At 39.1% G+C, this 18829-nt stretch overlaps 1 protein-coding gene across 5 annotated transcripts in view; it reads left to right on the forward strand.

Annotated features, from left to right (window-relative positions):
* The window catches only part of LOC306843130 (rho guanine nucleotide exchange factor 26-like), a 70117-nt gene that overhangs the window by 42515 nt on the left and 8773 nt on the right, over positions 1 to 18829 (forward strand). For all 5 annotated transcript variants that reach the window (XM_079374417.1, XM_079374418.1, XM_079374419.1 and 2 more), the window contains 2 exons: positions 2647 to 2801; positions 9863 to 10072. In XM_079374417.1, coding sequence (XP_079230543.1) covers positions 2647 to 2801; positions 9863 to 10072 — 365 coding nt within the window. The remainder of the gene's footprint in view (positions 1 to 2646; positions 2802 to 9862; positions 10073 to 18829) is intronic.

Genomic DNA, 18829 nt, shown 5'->3' on the forward strand with positions numbered 1-18829 from the left:
TTTACATAGCTAAGCTTTTTGTTTAATCGGTCAAATATGTTGTATTAAGAACTGTATTTAACGAAAATAAAGGCAATTATCCTGTAAACATGTCGTTGTATGTAATATAAATTTTGAGGATTTATTAGCCTATCTGTAAGTACTTATATACGAAGTAAAAAAGCTAGTATTTTTGTAAACAATCAAACAAGAAAGAAAGAAAGAGGAAAAAATAAAGAGAGAGAATTTGCCATTGTTCCACACTGCTGCTGTTTCGGGCATTGCCACAGCTGCCTCTTTTAGATGAGTATGCACTGTATATCAGTGTGTGCACATATCAACTTGATTATAAGCCTATACATGACATGGAGGCACCCGTGCAATCCCTTGCATATTTTTTTTTTTCTGCGAAATAACTTTTTCTGATTTATGTACACTCCCGATAACACCAAAAGGTTGTGCTTTAGGAGCGCGTCACAGCAATGAACCGGCTAATTGCCTCACAAAGAAATCAATAGAAAGCCTGAAATGTCTATTAAACGAACCAATAATAAAAAAAAAATTCTAATTATATAGCTGGAATAAAAAGGTGCATTTCTCTATTCAAGACACGTTCATGTGGAGATGGCGAGTGCAGCATCGGCATTCGGCAACTTCATCTTTTCAGCCGACACTGACTGAGAAGAAACCACAAGTTTATTAACAAATAATTAAAATGCTCCCCCCCCTCCCCCCCCCCCCCCCCCCCCAACACATTCATAATCATTACTTTTGCCGGTGCAAGTTTTATGGGCGCAATTGAGCGCCGAATAGGCTATACCCTACGCCTATGTTAAAGAATGGTTAGGTTATTATATTAATCAATTTAATATAAACATGTGACTAGTTGACTAGAAAAATCTTTAGTTGGGGGCAGGCCTACTTGGCACAAGAAACCGATCCGTTTTTAAAATAAAATGCTGTGACATTTCGAAAAGTGTGCCTGCTAATTAGGTCACGTTATATTGCAATGCACGCGTTATGCATGCGTAATGAGTTAAATGTTTTTAATTTATTAAAAAATGTTATGTGTGGGGATGGTATGGGGGTGCTTTGGTCTTTCTTAGGGGCGCTGGAGCACCTGCTAGACCCTCCCTAGCGCCACATGTTTATTAAGATTATAAAAAATAATTCTGCATCTATTTTTAGGTGCCACCGGCACACCCTGGCACACCCGTGGCTATGCCCCTGGAATGATCACATAATTTAAGATATGGGGGCAGAAAATGTATAGCCTATATTTATACCATTTCATATAGTTAATATCACACGAAGAGTGCCATTTTATTCCCCTCCAAATATCAGAATGATTACAAATGTGATATTTTATACATCAATAAACAAGAAGTTAATATTAAGAGACTTACGGTTTAGACACCATATTTTCTGCTTTTGCTTTATTTCTACAACAAAAATCATTCCAAACACAGCCACAGCGCTGTTTTGTGTCTCTGAGCAACATGACGGTGATTCGTTCCTGAATGAATCAACCGATTAAATGATTCGGTTCAATCGCAATGGCTCACTTATTAGCGCTGACTTACTGCTACCTATTGGCTGTTTTAATTTCACATTTAAAGTATCTTAATTTTTTTTTAATTACTTCAAACATCAGTTTTCAACGTTTTATGTTTCAAATATCAAAACATAATTTATGCATTTGTAACTGCAGGTTAGCATTCTGTGTCTTTCCGAGCTGCAGTAAAGTGTTTAAATACATCTAAATGCCACTTCATATGCATTGCAAAGATACATTTTGTTGATACTGATTTAATTTGCTTGGTAACAGTCCAAATGCAAGAATTTGACTCAAAAGATGATGCACACTTTTAGAAAAAATGGCTTAAAGGTAAACATGCCCATAAAACTGGTTGGAAAAGACTCATTTATATCGCTGCTGTGAACTGACCACACAGAATATGTCAAAAAAACGCAGGAGCCAGCTGTCCATGGTAATCTTTAAGATATCAGCACAATAACACACTCAGCAAGATATCGTCTAATTATCGTTATCAATAAAATCCCAGAAAATATCAAGATATCATTTTTTTGCCAATTTCACACACCCCAAATTCATGTTATTTAATTTATATAATAATTTATTGATGATAATTGTTAAAATCAATATTATTATTACTTTGACATCCATTTTCTTAAAAATGGTTTAAAGGCTGAAATGTAAAGTTTATCATTTTACAAAACTTTTTGTTTTTGTGAAAACTTGTATCTGAATTGTAAATTATGCTTTTTACAGTTTAATAGCTTACAGTTAAATACTATAGACATTGCCCTACCCTGCTCATATGTTATTAATTTTATTTATGCAGATCTTAAAGGTCTTAAAAAGTCTTAAATTTGAGCTTAAAAATCCTGCTGAAACCCTGTTCTTAGCCTTGTATTTCCTCTTGAGACAGAATTTAAGCAAGTGGATATATTTTTATTGTTTAGCAATTAAAAATGACCAAAATGCACATCCCTATCTAATTATTTATTTCACTGTTCTTAATGTCTTGTTATTTGTTTTAAAAATGAGGTCTTTTTAACTTTCTTCATGTTGATCGTGTTGCATTGAAACATTAATGATTCTGTCTGGTTCACATTTTTTCCTTTCACACTTTCTCTCTGCAGCCGTTCCCACTGGTGTCGTCCTCCCGCTGGATGGTGAAGCGTGGTGAGCTAACAGCTTTTGTTGAGGAAAATGGCATCTTTTCCAAAAGAACGTCTCGCCAGCAGGTCTATTTCTTCCTCTTCAATGATGTCCTCATTGTCACACGAAAGAAAAGGTGAGCTGGAGACCACAAATGAGATCTCTCTTACTGTGTCCAAATGTACCTCTGTTCTTTCCCTGCTGTTATTGTGCCCTGGGGATACTATAGGGAACAGGAAATTATTGGGCTAACGTAAGTGAATGTGGAGGTAAAGTTTGCATGTACATGTGGGTATGGATTGTTAGCTACATCACTCATATCAAAGAAAAACAGAACCCAAAAATTGTTATAACGGCTCCAGAATCATTCTTCCCACTGGTCGCACGAGCACATGATTTGGTCGCAATTTTTAATTTTTAATTTATTTTTGTTTTTTTGCTACAACATGGGATTAATCACTGCACATTGATAAACTATAGTTTATAGTTATATGGAAATGAAACCTGTTATTTTTCATCAGTAGTATTACTTGTGATTTGAATTTTGTGAACGGGAGTTCCTCTTTTCCTATTTCCTGTAAGCCGCGGGCTTCGGATGCTTTCACTTTTTCACGAATTCGCGATCTTGTTGTCAAGTTTTACAAGATAATTGTCTGTTTTGCTCACATACGTCTATACACCTTTCACTTTTTAAGACTAAAATAAAAGATGGATTCATTGTTATTTTTAATTAAAAAGCACAACAACAAAACAGTAGGATACAAAACATTTATTAACGAAAACGAATAAGATACGTACACGTACCACTTCCTGTATTATATACGACTAATAAATTACAGAACGTTTAGCAAACACTGAGAAATCAAATTAAAAAAATAAAAGAGCCTCCATAGCATAACATGAGGTAAACACGTGACGAGAATTGTCCTTTTAGAGCATAAAGAGTCTGCATGAGAGCCATCACACAACCCGCCACAAGACACACAAGCATCTGCACTACCCTTCAAACTGTATCTGTGATCATCTTTCAAGTATAATATACAACTATGTTGAGCGGGATTTTGATAGTTTACTGTTGGCCAATGCTCAATTTTGATTTAGAAGATTACTATAAAATAAAATATCACTCTCCTGATTTCATCACTTTCACTGGGCACTGCAGGATTCTCCGGCTAAACCCTTCGTTTTGTTTGAGTGAAGAAAGACTTTGCAGGTCTAACTTCATTCTGGTTCAAACTATAGCAGATGGCACACTAAACTTGCAATGCTCCTCATTTTGCATTTTGTGTTTTGTGCATTTTCTGTCAGCATTTAAGATTGTGATATATTGTTTCCCTCGATACTGATTCCTGTTTAAATTTACGTTGCCAGCTGCCACTGCGACTCAATTTGAAGCTTCTGTTGTGGTTGTCCTAGACAAGTGTTGTGTTTTGTGCTACGTGGCACAAACAACAAAAATAGAAACCAAGTGATCAAACATTATTTTCGTCATGAAGCACTGCTGATAGTGGTGTCCGGTGTTTGTATGTTCATTTGAGAATATATCAAATGGTGTTGTTTCAATATATAGAGTAAAAATGGTAAGATGGTATGAGTAATCTGTTTTCGTGTGTTATAAGGTTTTTCAGCCCGTTTGTATAGTGCCTGCTCCCTGCTGCTACACAGTGCCAGTCATTCTGTGAGTGAGTCATATAGTTAGCAGAGCTCACTTTGTTCTTTTTTTTTTCCTAGTAATTTTTGGGAACATTCTGCATGCTATGACAAAGGGGACCACCTCCAAGAAAACAAGATGGTTTTCATTTCTACTCCATTTTGGCAAATACGGCCTACAAACGCTCTGTTTGGAATTTAACAGAAAAATAAAGAAAAAGGAAATAGAAAAGGTTTATTCAATCAACGGGTGATGTTCATTCTTATACGCGGTCTGTATAGTATGTGTGGGGAGTCAGGCTACTCGCTCAGATCTGAAGCAAAACAAACCCGTGCACGCCATCACGGTCTCCACTCTGTCCCTCTTCTCATTTCCTCTCTCTCACTCACTCTCTTTCTGCTCCACTGTTTTTTACTCATTTTCTCTGGTTATGTAACTTGCTCTTAAAAGCAGCTGGTTATTTTCCCTCCTTTTCTCTTCATTTTTGAATCTCTCTCTTTCTCACACATACACATTCACACATGTATGGGCAGAAGTTTATTTTGTCATGTCCATTTTGGAGAATAATAATGTTTATCAGCGTTATGAACAACAGAAAAGGACATTATGTTCAGTACACTGTTTTTAGGTGTCGAATGATTAAATTATTGTACAAGTACACAAAGTACACAGGGATGGTTATCAAAGTGCTAAGTGTACAAAAAGTTTAACAAAAGATTCAGTATCATACAGCAATGACATAATCCATCTCTCAGATTTGTAATTCCCGAAATACAGCATTCTTTTCATACCAGCACAGGGGCTTGTGTGTGTGTGTTTGCATGAAAGTGTGTGAATGTTTTGTCCTGGTGCTGGAACATTTCTTGGCTGCTGGAGAGGATGTCATTACTGTGGTAGGAACATCTGATTGCTCAACTGATAGAAGCTTCCCGTTGGATCCTGTAATATGTAGTTGTAATATGTGATATGTCAGGAGCAGATGGTAGTGTAATTGTCCAGCACTTTGCTGACTGAAAGCTGGTTAAAATTGATTAGTGCCAGTCCAGGTGGACTGAGACAGGCACAAATGGTCGGTGTCTCTTGACAGATTGCCAGGGCCTAAGCCAAATAGAAATTTGCAGACAGCAGGATTGTTATACTTTTTGTGTGTACACATCAGCAAAAACTGATGAACGTGTGGACACACATGCCCTCTCCTAGGGGTGGACAATATGATCAAAATCTTATTTCACGATAATGAAATATATCGCAGTATAGTTCTTTTATTTATTTAACTGGACAAATACAATAAATCAAAGATACAAATGATAAAAACATTACTTATTTTTTCAGGTACAGTAAGTCTAGCATTCAGATAAGAAATACTGCAGAAATTGGATAATCAAATGTAAAATAAAGCATAGTGTTCACTGTTTTCAACAGTGCAGGTTCTGGATAAAAGTTTATTTTTTCCATAGGGTTTTTAAAAATGTCTTTGTTAAAGCCATGATCAAAGTCAACCAAGTTACGAGGATAATGACAACATTACAATGTTTTCATTTGAAACAAAAAGGTCAATTAAAATCGGACAAAAAAAAAAAAAAAGACAGAGGTACAAGACCGTGTACCTAATGGCTTCAAGTCAAGTCACCTTTATTTATATAGCGCTTTTAACAACACAAATTGTGTCAAAGCAACTGCACAATGTCAAAATAGGAAAATAGTGTGTCAATGTAAAATGACAAGATTAAACACTCAATTTTCAGTTAAAGGCATTTCATTATTGAATTCAGTGATGTCATCGTCCAGCTCAGTTCAGTTTCAATAGTGTCTGAGCAATCAGGTCGACGATATCACTGGAAATGAAGTGTCCCCAACTAAGCAAGCCAGAGGTAACAGCGGCAAGGAACCAAAACTCCATCGGTGACAGAATGGAAAAAAAAGCCTTGGGAGAAACCAGGCTCAGTCGCGGGGGCAGTTCTCCTCTGGCCAAACGAACCAGCAGTTTGTTCCAACTGTAGCAAACTCAGATTGTAAGGGCTCAACTGGTTCCAGTGGTCTTTTCCCGATGGCTGTCTAGGTGGTGGGGTCCTCACTGGGGATCTGTCTCTGGGGCTCATCTAGGTGTCCTGGTCTCTGCTGAAGTTCAGGGCTGTAGAGGTCGTCTCTGGCTGCAGTGACCATCTGAGCTGGATACGGACCAGATCGGGTGGCTACAGTGACCTCGGAATAAGAGAGAAACAGACTAATATTAGCGTAGATGTCAATCTTCTTATGATGTAACAAGTACATTGTGTGTTATGGGAAGTGTTCCCAGTTCCGGTTGACCTAGTTAATGCAGCCTAACAATCCTTTAACGGATTTGAATATTAGAAGTGTATTAGTGTGTTATGTGTACGCCAGGTTAAAGAGATGGGTCTTTAATCGAGATTTAAACTGTGTGTCAGAGTGTGTCTGCCTCCCGAACAGTGTTAGGTAGATTGTTCCAGAGTTTGGGGCGCTAAATAGAAAAAGGATCTGCCACCCGCAGTTGATTTTGATATTCTAGGCATTATCAAATGGCCAGAGTTCAGTGAGGGAAAGAACTAAAAAAGAAGTTATGAGACGAGATGGGCTCTGTCCTGCTCGTGTCCCACAGCTACTCAAAGCTTAGAGTAGGATTGTCTTTGTGGGGAAACATAATTAAACTTCAGTTAGTTACTAAACTTCTATTGTTTTCCATGTTTTGTATTGGACTTTGTATTGATTTAATGCACCTTTGAAAGCATAATTTGCATATTGTGAATTATTTGCACAAATAATGAATTAAAAATTTGTTTCACAGTGTTAATGCAAAGGACAAAAGAGTACATTTTCATAAATTGCTGCTGAAATGGAGAAAAGTACTGCTTCACTGACTAGAAAGAGCCCAGAGTTTGCAGTGAACATTTTTTGGAGGAAGATTACATTGAGGAGAAGACTTTTGAGTCATTGCTCACAAATCATCAGAGGAATTTGAGTAAATGTATTTGAGTAATTACTGTACCTGAGTATCTTTTTGGATACTTTGTAGTTTTACTGAGTATCAAAGATATTAGCAATTTTTACTCTCTACGTCACTGCACTTTTGAACGAGTGTCTGTACTCTTTACTCCACTACATTTGAAATGAGTGTTGAAGTTACACATTACATTTTGCATGGCACCTAGCTTTTCTGCAGCAGTTTATTTCTGCTACAAAAGATGTGATATAGTATTTTCAGTGCCCTGTAGTTGGCAATATATTGTGCGTTTTGCCCTTACTCACCCAAACTTGTCAACGAGGCTACTTTACATGAATGCAAGCTCCTTAGCAAGTAGTTGTGAATCACAGGTGTTTTATATATGAGATGAGGACATGACTGAAGCTGCCAATGAGGCTGAAACCAGCACATCCAGTGCAATTAGAATTTGACTTTTTTTATTTTTAACATTATTTTATTTATCCGTTATACCGAAGGGACCTTTTAGAAGGATATTGACATTTTGAGGTGTTCAGTTTTATTTTGGTTTTAGAAAATAAACATGATTACTCTTCTCACAAATCAGCTATTTCTTGTTTTTGTTACATGTTCTCTGTGCCTTGTTTTGGACTTTTGTCACTTCCTGTCTCCCGTGGCATTTGTAGTCAGTTTGTGTATATATACATACACACCACTGTGTGTGTATATATATATATATATATATATATATATATATATATATATACACATACACATACACACAGTGGTGTGAAAAAGTGTTGGCCCCCTTCCTGATTTTTTTTTTTTTTTTTTTTTTTTTGCATGTTTGTCACACTTTAATGTTTCACATCATCAAACTAATTTAAATATTAATCAAATATAACACAAGTAAACACAACATTAAGTTTTTAAATGAATTTTTTTTTGTATGAAGGGAAAACAAAATCCAAACCCACATGGCCATGTGTGAAAAAGTGTTTGAAAAAATGAGAAAAAGAACAAAGGCTCGTCTCAGTTTTGCCAGAAAACATCTTGATTATACCCAAGACTTTTGGGAAAATACTCTGTGGACTGACGAGACAAAAGTTGAACTTTTTGGAAGGTGTGTGTCCCATTACATCTGGGGTAAAAGTAACACAGCATTTCAGAAAAAGAACATCATACCAACAGTAAAATATGGTGGTGGTAGTGTGATGGTCTGGGGCTGTTTTGCTGCTTCAGGACCTGGAAGACTTGCTGTGATAAATTGAACCATGAATTCAGCTGTCTACCAAAAAATCCTGAAGGACAATGTCCGGCCATCTGTCCGTGACCTCAAGCTGAAGCGAACTTGGGTTCTGCAGTAGGACATTGATCCAAAACACACCAGCAAATCCACCACTGAATGGCTGAAGAAAAACAAAATGAAGACTTTGGAGTGGCCTTGTCAAAGTCCTGACCTGAATCCTATTGAGATGCTGTGGCATGACCTTAAAAAGGTGGTTCATGCTCGAAAACCCTCCAATGTGGCTGAATTACAACAATTCTGCCAAGACGAGTGGGCCAAAATTCCTCCACAGCGCTGTAACAGACTCATTGCAAGTTATCGCAAATGCTTGATTGCAGTTGTTGCTGCTAAGAGTGGCCCAACCAGTTATTAGGTTTAGGGGCCAAGCACAGGGCCATGTGGGTTTGGATTTTGTTTTCCCTTCATAATAAAAAACTTAATTAAAAAACTGCATGTTGTGTTTACTTGTGTTATCTTTGACTAATATTTAAATTTGTTTGATGATCTGAAACATTAAAGTGTGACCAAAAAAAATAAAAATCAGGAAGGGGGCCAACACTTTTTCCCACCACTGTGTGTGTGTGTGTGTATGTGTATATATATGTATATATGTATGTATATGTGTGTATATGTATTTCAACTTTTGGACTGATTTTTAACATTCAGCTGCCTAATAGCTTATCTTAGTTGGTCTCTGTCTCTCTCTGTCACATTGACTCTGTCTTTGTCAGCGTATTTCTTCCAGACTTCAGTTTAATTGTAATGGTCCCTCTCTGTCTGTAGAATCTGTTATCCTCTGCCTGTGGAATGTAAATGGCATTGTAATTGTGTCGGGCAGAGCACAGAGGTTGTCCAGGAACTGAACAGGAGGATCTGACTCCACTTATTCAATTATCTCTACACAAACACAGTTAATTATCAGCTGAAGACATGCTGAGTAATGCCACACCACTAGCATTTATTTGCTTTTATAAATAGCACGTGCATTCACATGAATGTTCTAACTCAAACAATCAACAGTCAGTGTTAGAGAACAAACTTGGTTTCAGATCATTGTTTAATAGAAAAATATTTTTGCTTTACTGTAGACAGAAATACAGTTTAATATACTGTACAGATGTGTCAAAGGACATATAATAACAATAATAATAATAACAACAATAATAACTTAATATCTTCTGTAGTGTTCACTTATATTCTCCACATGCTCTATAAATAACTTATTTTATACAATAAAAATGCAAAAGTACAATTGTGTGATTTAATCTTGAATATTTCTTTAATCTAAATCTCTGACTCTCTCTGTTTGTCTTTTCTCAGTGAGGAGAGTTATACAGTTATAGACTACGCACTGAGAGATCAGATAGATGTGGGCTCATGTCAGGCAGAAGACCTGAATCTCTCTCCAGTCCGTGGCACTGCGGGAATGCTGACTTCACGGCAGAACGTTGCCAGCCACCTGTTCCAGATCAAATTCCGCAGCAACCACTCTGGAGACAAAGTCACCATGATCTTGGGGGTGGAGCTACTGTAAGTCCAGCAGTTTAATAATAATAATACTACTAATAAAAATGTCACACTTTAGATTGTTGATCAGTTCTCACTAATTATTAACGTGTTACCTTATAAGCAGTGTTGGGAAGGTTACTTTGGAAATGTAATGGGTTACAGATTACAAGTTACCCTACTTATGTAATAAGTGTAGTGTAACTTTTCAATTACTTTATTAAAGTAATGTAACTGATTGCATTTGATTACATTTTGATTACTTTTTAAAATTTCTAATGTTTAAACTGTTAATAATTTTCAAACATGTAAACCAGGCAGTGTTAACCTTACAGTAGTACTCAACACTGATAACTGTCAGACTTTCAAAGTCCTTCATCACTTGAATTAAGATTATAATATTTTAATTTTAAAGCAGACATTTGATGCAAAATATCTTCATTTGCATATAAATGTGTCTTAGCAGTGTGTGGACACAACCACCCTACAATGATAAAGATTCACTCCTTTTTTCCAACCAAATACCTAAACAGTCTCAATTATCAAGCCATTTTGATTTTGGAGTGAATAACTAGCACTCTCTTCCTCCTTCAATACCATGACTGAGGTGAGAGCCTTGAGTAAGGCACCAAACCCCCAACTGCTCCCCAAAATCAAGATGGCGCCGCTGTGTTCGGACGCCGTCCGGGTCGCTCCACTGAGATTTTGCTTAAACTTACTTTTTTACCTACTTTTACTTTCTCTTTTTACACATTTCACGTCGGCACTGATCACCTACAACATAGAAACACTTTTGGACATTGGACACCGCTACACCAACCTGCTTCAGGACACTTTATCCACGAATCCTGCGTGGCCTCTGGAGATTCTTCGGAACGCGGAGACGAACAATAACCCCCCGAGGCGACGGATCAAGAAACACCGCGGGAAGCGCGCTGGAATTCGAGTCAGACTCAGGAAAAGGGCTCACAGTCCTCCTCTTCCAAGCATTCTCCTTGCTAATGTCCAATCCTTGGAGAATAAGATGGACGATCTTAGAGCCAGGATTAGTTTCCAACGGGACATTAGGGACTGTAACATCCTTTGTTTGTCAGAAACGTGGCTTTCGTCCTCGGTCCCGGACACTGCTGTAATGCCGAGTGATAACTTCTCTGTCTTTCGGACGGACAGAACAGCAGAGGCCGGTAAATCCATGGGTGGAGGAGTATGTTTCATGATCAACAAGAAATGGTGTGATCCCAGGAATATCTCCATTCTGTCGCGTTCCTGCTCGCCTCATCTGGAACATCTTTCCATTATTTGCCGCCCATTTTATCTGCCCCAGGAGTTTTCATCGATCATTGTTACTGCTGTGTACATTCCACCACAGGCGGACACCGGCTTGGCTTTGTCTAAGCTTCACGATGTGCTCAGCGGCTACATTAACAAACATCCTGACGCTGCCTTTATCATCGCGGGGGACTTTAACAAAGCCAACCTCAAGCAGGTCATGCCGAACTTTTATCAACATGTATCCTGTCCAACTAGAGGACCAAACACACTGGATCATTGCTACACTCAGTTCAAGGATGCCTACAAAGCCCGCTCACTACCGGCTTTTGGCAAATCGGACCATGCCACAATTTTTCTAACACCGGAATACAAACAAAGGCTCGTTCAGGAACCTCCGGTGCAGAGAGTAGTGACGCGCTGGTCCTCCCACTCAGAGACTATGCTGCAGGCGGCGCTTGATGACGTCGACTGGGACATGTTCCGGGCGAGTTCCTCTGACGTCAGCGAGTTCACGGATGTAGCATTAAGTTTTGTAAACACGCTAACCGAGCAAGCTACAGAAACAATAACGATAAGGACATTCTCCAATCAGAAACCGTGGGTGGACAGATCAATCCGAGCCGCGGTTAACACACGCACTGCCGCTTACAATGAGGCTCTTCTGTCTGGGAATACGAGCGAGTACAAAGCATCGTGCTATGCTCTCCGTCGTGCAGTAAGAGCCGCTAAACACAGATACAGAGAGAGAATTGAGTCTCATTTCCAGCTCAACGACTCTCGACGGGTGTGGCAGGGACTGAGGACCATCTGTGACTTCGGAAACAAATCCTCCGCGGAGGTGAGAGCAGATCCGTTGCTGGCCGACGAGTTAAACATCTTCTACAGCCGCTTCGATGGCAACGGCGGCGGCGCGTCAGGTAGCAGCAGGCAGAGCAGCGATGATCCTGTAATCACCGTATCGGAGGATGAGGTTCGGAGGGCGTTAAAGAGAGTGAACGTCAGGAAAGCAGCCGGTCCTGATGGGATAACCGGCCGTGTTCTGAGGTCCTGCGCCGATCAGCTCGCTGGTTTGTTCACTTCCATTTTTAATGAGTCCCTTGCTACCTCCGTGGTTCCCACTTCATTCAAAAAATCCATCATTATCCCTGTGCCAAAGAACAATAAACCCTCTTGCCTGAATGACTATCGCCCAGTTGCCCTCACATCTATAGTCATGAAGGTTTTTGAGAGACTTGTAAAGAGCCACATCTGCTCCTCCATCCCTGATACTTTGGACCCTCTTCAGTTTGCCTATCGCCCAAATAGATCCACGGACGATGCCATTTCTCACGTTCTCCACTCTTCCCTCACACACTTGGACAGCAACAATGGGAATTATGTACGGCTGCTATTCATTGACTATAGCTCAGCTTTCAACACTATAGTCCCCATCAAGCTGGCATCTAAACTCACAGACCTCGGCCTAAACTCCTCACTCTGTGACTGGATTCAAGACTTCCTCACCGGCAGACCTCAAGTGGTGAAAGTTGGCCAGTTCACCTCAAACTCCATCACTCTGAACATAGGAGCCCCACAGGGCTGTGTCCTGAGTCCCCTGCTCTACTCTCTCTACACGCATGACTGCGTGTCCTCTCACAGCTCCACATCCATTGTCAAATTCGCTGATGACACTGTGGTTCTGGGCCTCATCTCCAACAACGATGAGACCGCATACTTGGATGAGGTAGAGAGACTCTCATCATGGTGCCAGGACAACTGTCTCTCTCTGAATGTGGGGAAAACTAAAGAGCTGATCATGGACTTTAGGAAGAGACAGCAGCAGCCCTACTCTCCTCTCAGGATCAGTGGGACCCCTGTGGAGAGGGTGAGTAGCTTCAAGTACCTCGGTGTAAACATCTCCGAGAACCTGACTTGGACTACACACATCCAAACACAGGTTAAGAAAGCCAGGCAAAGACTGTACCATCTGCGACAGCTGAGGAAATTCAGGGTCTCACCAGCAATCCTGAAAACTTTCTATTCAGGGACCATAGAAAGTGTATTGACTCAGTGCATCTCAGTGTGGTATGGAAACAGCTCCAATCAGGACTGCAAAGCACTACAGAGAGTTGTGCGCTTAGCTGAGCGCATCTCATGGTCTGCTCTCCCCTCTCTGCAGGTCATCTACCTCAAACGCTGCAAAAGTAGAGCTGTTAAAATCTTCAAGGACTCTAATCACCCTGGTAACCATCTATTCACTTTGCTTCCATCTGGTAAGCGCTTCCGTAGCCTGAAGGCAAAAACTGAGAGACTTAGGAGGAGCTTCTTCCCCCAGGCCATCAGGCTCCTAAACTCTAACTCGGTGTCATAATATCACTTGACTCCATGTAATATCACCATATCAATAAGTTATTCATAATTTTTCTCCATGTAAATATCATATATCAATAAGCTATTCATAATTTTTCTCTACCTCATATTGCTGCTATTCAAATACCCTGTACAACTTTTTGCACATTATTTTTTGCACATTCCTCTCATTACTATTTGTCAACAACATACTGACCTGCACATTTATATTTATATTTTTTTTATCTTATCTTATCTTATTTTATCTTATCTTTTATTTTATTTTATGTTTGTACTTCTTCTTAATATTTGTATTCTTTATAATTGCACTGTCCTTGGAGCGGACCTGACCTACATTTCACTGCTGGTTATACTCTGTATAATTGTGTATGTGACAAATAAAACTCTTGAATCTTGAATCTTGAAACCCCCAACTGCTCCCCAGGCGCCGCAGAAATATGGCTGCCCACTGCTCTGGGTGTGTGCACTTGGATGGGTTAAATGCAGAACACAAATTCCTAGTATGGGTCACCATACTTGGCCACACGTCACTTCACTTTCACTAAATTCGTTTATGTCTGTCTGCGCAAATCATTTTACTCGAGACTGCTTTCTGAATGAGGGACAATTCAAGGCAGAGTTTTGTTAAAAAGTTCAAACTCAAGGATGGATCGGTACCCATTGTTCATGATCCAGCTGTACGTCAAGAAGAAGGAAGTCTCACTCGTTATAGCTATTTGTTGTAATTATTTTCAAATCGCCTTTGCTCTTCCACAGAAGAGAGGGGCGGGGTGAGCAGAGCTCATTAGCATGTAAAGAGATATGCACTGAAACGAGTCACTGTGAAAAGAGCTGTTTTTGACAAGGTAAAAAGGGTGTTGTTTTTCACGACCACTGAGACCATTTCGAGACGACCCTAAATCATACCAACTTGTGGAAAATGGGCATCCGATGTCCCATTTGAAACACAGCCACCACAAAATCAGACTTACTTTCAAATCATTCTGAGGTTAAATACAGATTTAAATGTATAACAAGAAATAGTTTAATAGCTATGATACTGTTTTTGAAATCAAATATTTGCATAGCTATGACAGGAAACACTGAAATCTAACAATGCCTTAGAAAAAAACAATTTAATCTTAAAAAATAAAGCATATACATAAACCCATATAGAAAATATAAGCGTTATCGGATAAGCATGTTATAAACTTTTGAAACATTGGTGTTTCACATTTTAGAGCAGTCACTGCAATTTATGAAAGAAATCAATTAAATCTGTATGTGAGAGTGTGTGTAAAAAAAAAATCAGATGTAATCCCCTTTGTAATCCTTAACATTTTCATAAGTACACTAAACAAAATTATAAACGCAACACTTTTGTTTTTGCCCCCATTTTTCATGAGCTGAACTCAAAGATGTAAGGCTTCTATGTACACAAAAGGCCTATTTCTCTCAAATATTGTTCACAAATCTGTCTAAATCTGTGTTAGTGAGCACTTCTCCTTTGCCGAGATAATCCATCCACCTCACAGGTGTGGCATATCAAGATGCTGATTAGACAGCATGATTAGTCAAGTCAAGTCACCTTTATTTATATAGCGCTTTTAACTATACAGATTGTGTCAAAGCACTTAACAGTATCAAATTGGAGGATAGAGTGTCAGTAATGTATAATAATAAGATTAAACACTCAATTTTCAGTTAAAGGCATTTCATTATTGAATTCAGTGATGTCATTGTCTAGCTCAGTTTAGTTTAAATAGTATCTGTGAAATCAAATTGACGATAATCTCTAATTATTATTGCACAGGTGTGCCTTAGGCTGGCCACAATAAAAGGCCACTCTAAAATGTGCAGTTTTATCACACAGCACAATGCCACAGATGTCGCAAGTTTTGAGAGCGTGTGCAATTGGCATGCAGAATGCAGGAATGTCCACCAGAGCTGTTGCCGTGAACTGAATGTTCATTTCTCTACCATAAGCTGTCTCCAAAGGCGTTTCAGAGAATTTGGCAGTACATCCAACTGGCCTCACAAACGCAGACCACGTGTAATCACACCAGTCCAGGACCTCCACATCCAGCATCTTCACCTCCAAGATCGTCTGAGACCAGCCACCCGGACAGCTGCTGCAACAATCGGTTTGCATAACAAAATAATTTCTGCACAAACTGTCAGAAACCGTCTCAGGGAAGCTCATCTGCATGCTCGTCGTCCTCATCGGGGTTTCGACCTGACTGCAGTTCGCCGTCGTAACTGACTTGAGTGGGCAAATGCTCACATTCGATTGTGTCTGGCACTTTGGAGAAGTGTTCTCTTCACGGATGAATCCCGGTTTTCACTGTACAGGGCAGATGGCAGACAGCGTGTATGGCATCGTGTGGGTGAGCGGTTTGCTGACGTCAACGTTGTGGATCGAGTGGCCCATGGTGGCGGTGGGGTTATGGTATGGGCAGGCATATGTTATGGACAACGAACACAGGTGCATTTTATTGATGGCATTTTGAATGCACAGAGATACCGTGACGAGATCCTGAGGCCCATTGTTGTGCCATTCATCCACGACCATCACCTCATGTTGCAGCATGATAATGCATGGCCCCATGTTGCAAGGATCTGTAGACAATTCCTGGAAGCTGAAAACATCCCAGTTCTTGCATGGCCAGCATACTCACCGGATATGTCATCTATTGAGCATGTTTGGGATGCTCTGGATCGGCGTATACGACAGCGAGTTCCAGTTCCTGCCAATATCCAGCAACTTCGCACAGCCATTGAAGAGGAGTGGACAACCTGATCAACTCTATGCGAAGGAGATGTGTTACACTGCGTGAGGAAATTGGTGGTCACACCAGATACTGACTGGTTTTCAGACCCCCCCGGACCCCCCCCCCCCCCCAATACAGTAAAACTGCACATTTTAGAGTGTCCTTTTATTGTGGCCAGCCTAAGGCACACCTGTGCAATAATCATGCTGTCTAATCAGCATCTTGATATGCCACACCTGAGGTGGATGGATTATCTCGACAAAGAAGTGCTCAATAACACAGATTTAGACAGATTTGTGAACAATATTTGAGAGAAATAGGCCTTTTGTGTACATAGAAAAAGTCTTAGATCTTTGAGTTCAGCTCGTGTAAAATGGGGGCAAAAACAATAGTGTTGCGTTTATAATTTTGTTCAGTGTAACTGTAATTTAATTACACATTTTTTCTTAGTAATTGTAACTAATTACAATTACTTTTATTTTGTAATTACATTATGTAATTCTGTTACATGTAAGTAGTTACTCCCCAACACTGCTAATAAGGCATAAATATGTGCTTCATAAGTACTAACAAACAGCCAATATGCTTGTAATATGCATCCTAATAAGCAACTGGTTAAAAATGAGAACTGGTCCCTAAACTAAAGTGTTACTAGTAAAGATAATGATTTTTTTTTTTTTTTTTAATTGAATATAATTTTGAAAATAAATAATAATAAAATAAAAATCTGAAGTCATTCTAATATGATGATGACACTTATCATTATTATTATTATCAATGCTATTAAAGAAAATAAAAAAACAGGAGGATTCTTTAACTAATAGAAAAAGAACAGTATTTATTTAAAATAGAAAACTTTTATAACATCAGTGACTTTACTGTCACTTGTTAATGCATCATTGCTGAATAAAAGTATTATTATTATTATTTATTTTTTATTTATTTACTTTTAAAAACTTTTGAGTGGTTGTGTAAATTCGTTGGTCAAAGATCTGGGAACCATGACTTGTTGCATTTAGTTTGCTTATGCTCGCATCAATATGCTTACGCGTTAATTTGTCATTTGAGTAATGTAATTCTGTATCTGTCTGAGGTTACTGAACTAGACATGTACTGACATAACCTTTAATTTAAATGACAGATTTTAACTGCTCTTTCAAAGGGAGTTTCCATGTATTTTACCAACCCATCAGTCATCACACTGCAGGGGTGAATGTACGGTACCAGCACAAGCCTTTCAGGCATTCGCCCAGTGTACTGAACAAACATGAGCGGAGATATTGAGTACTGATTTGCTTTCCAGATCTACTTTACCCTTTGTAATAAGTAGTTGGTGGTTTTGAATCAGGGTTTGTTTAAAACTGTAGCTGTAGGTGATGTGTTTAGTGCCAAGAACTGCTCATTAAATACATTAATCATGTTGAACAGAGACATTAGCACATTACAACACTTCAGCAGTGTTTTTCCTATTGTTTTGAGGTCTGAGGTCAAGAATAGGGATGCAAAAAACCCTTTACTCATCCATTTACTCTCCATCTCTCAATAAATAAATAAATAAGAACTTCACATGATCATTTTCCTCCCCTTTTCTGACCTTTAGAAATTAAGACCGTCATAGCTTCTGTACCTTTAAGACTTCTCAGGGTGTCCCTCAGGGGTCAGTTCTGGGTCCTGTTTTATTTAGTGTTTACATGCTACCTCTTGGGCAGATTATTCAGAAGTACGGCCTGGGTTATCATTGTTATGCGGACGACACCCAGATTTATTTTAGCACTCAGCCTGATTCCACTACTTCCTCTTTGACTCTTTCTGCCTGTTTGTTGGAAATCAAGGCATGGATGAAACACAACTTTCTAAAGCTAAATGGTTCTAAAACCGAAATTTTAGTAATTCGCACTCCATCTAATGTTAATAAATGCAGTAATTTTAAACTTTCAGTTGACAATACTCAAATATCTCCTCATGCCCAGGTGCGTAATTTAGGCGTTATTTTTGATGATGACTTTTAATTCTCATTTCAAAAACATAACTAAAGTTGCTTTTTTCCATCTTCGTAACATTGCTCGCATTAGACCCTTTCTTTCCAGGCCTGATGCTGAGAGGCTTATTCATGCCTTCGTCACATCACGGCTTGATTATTGTAATTCTCTCTTTGGGGGTTTACCAGCAAGTTCTGTTAAGAGATTGCAATATATACAAAACTCAGCTGCGCGAGTTTTGACTTATACATCTGCACGCCATCACATTACCCCAGTGCTCCAGCAACTTTATTGGCTCCCGGTTCAATCGCGTATTGATTTTAAAACTCTGATTTTAACCTATAACGTGCCTAAGCTATGGAACGCATTACCTGCGTTCATTAGGAATGCGGCTTCCTTGGATTGTTTCAAGAAACTTCTTAAGACGCATC

The sequence above is a fragment of the Barbus barbus genome (genome assembly GCF_936440315.1).
Source record: "Barbus barbus genome assembly, chromosome: 23".
In the NCBI taxonomy this organism is placed as follows: Eukaryota; Metazoa; Chordata; class Actinopteri; order Cypriniformes; family Cyprinidae; genus Barbus; species Barbus barbus.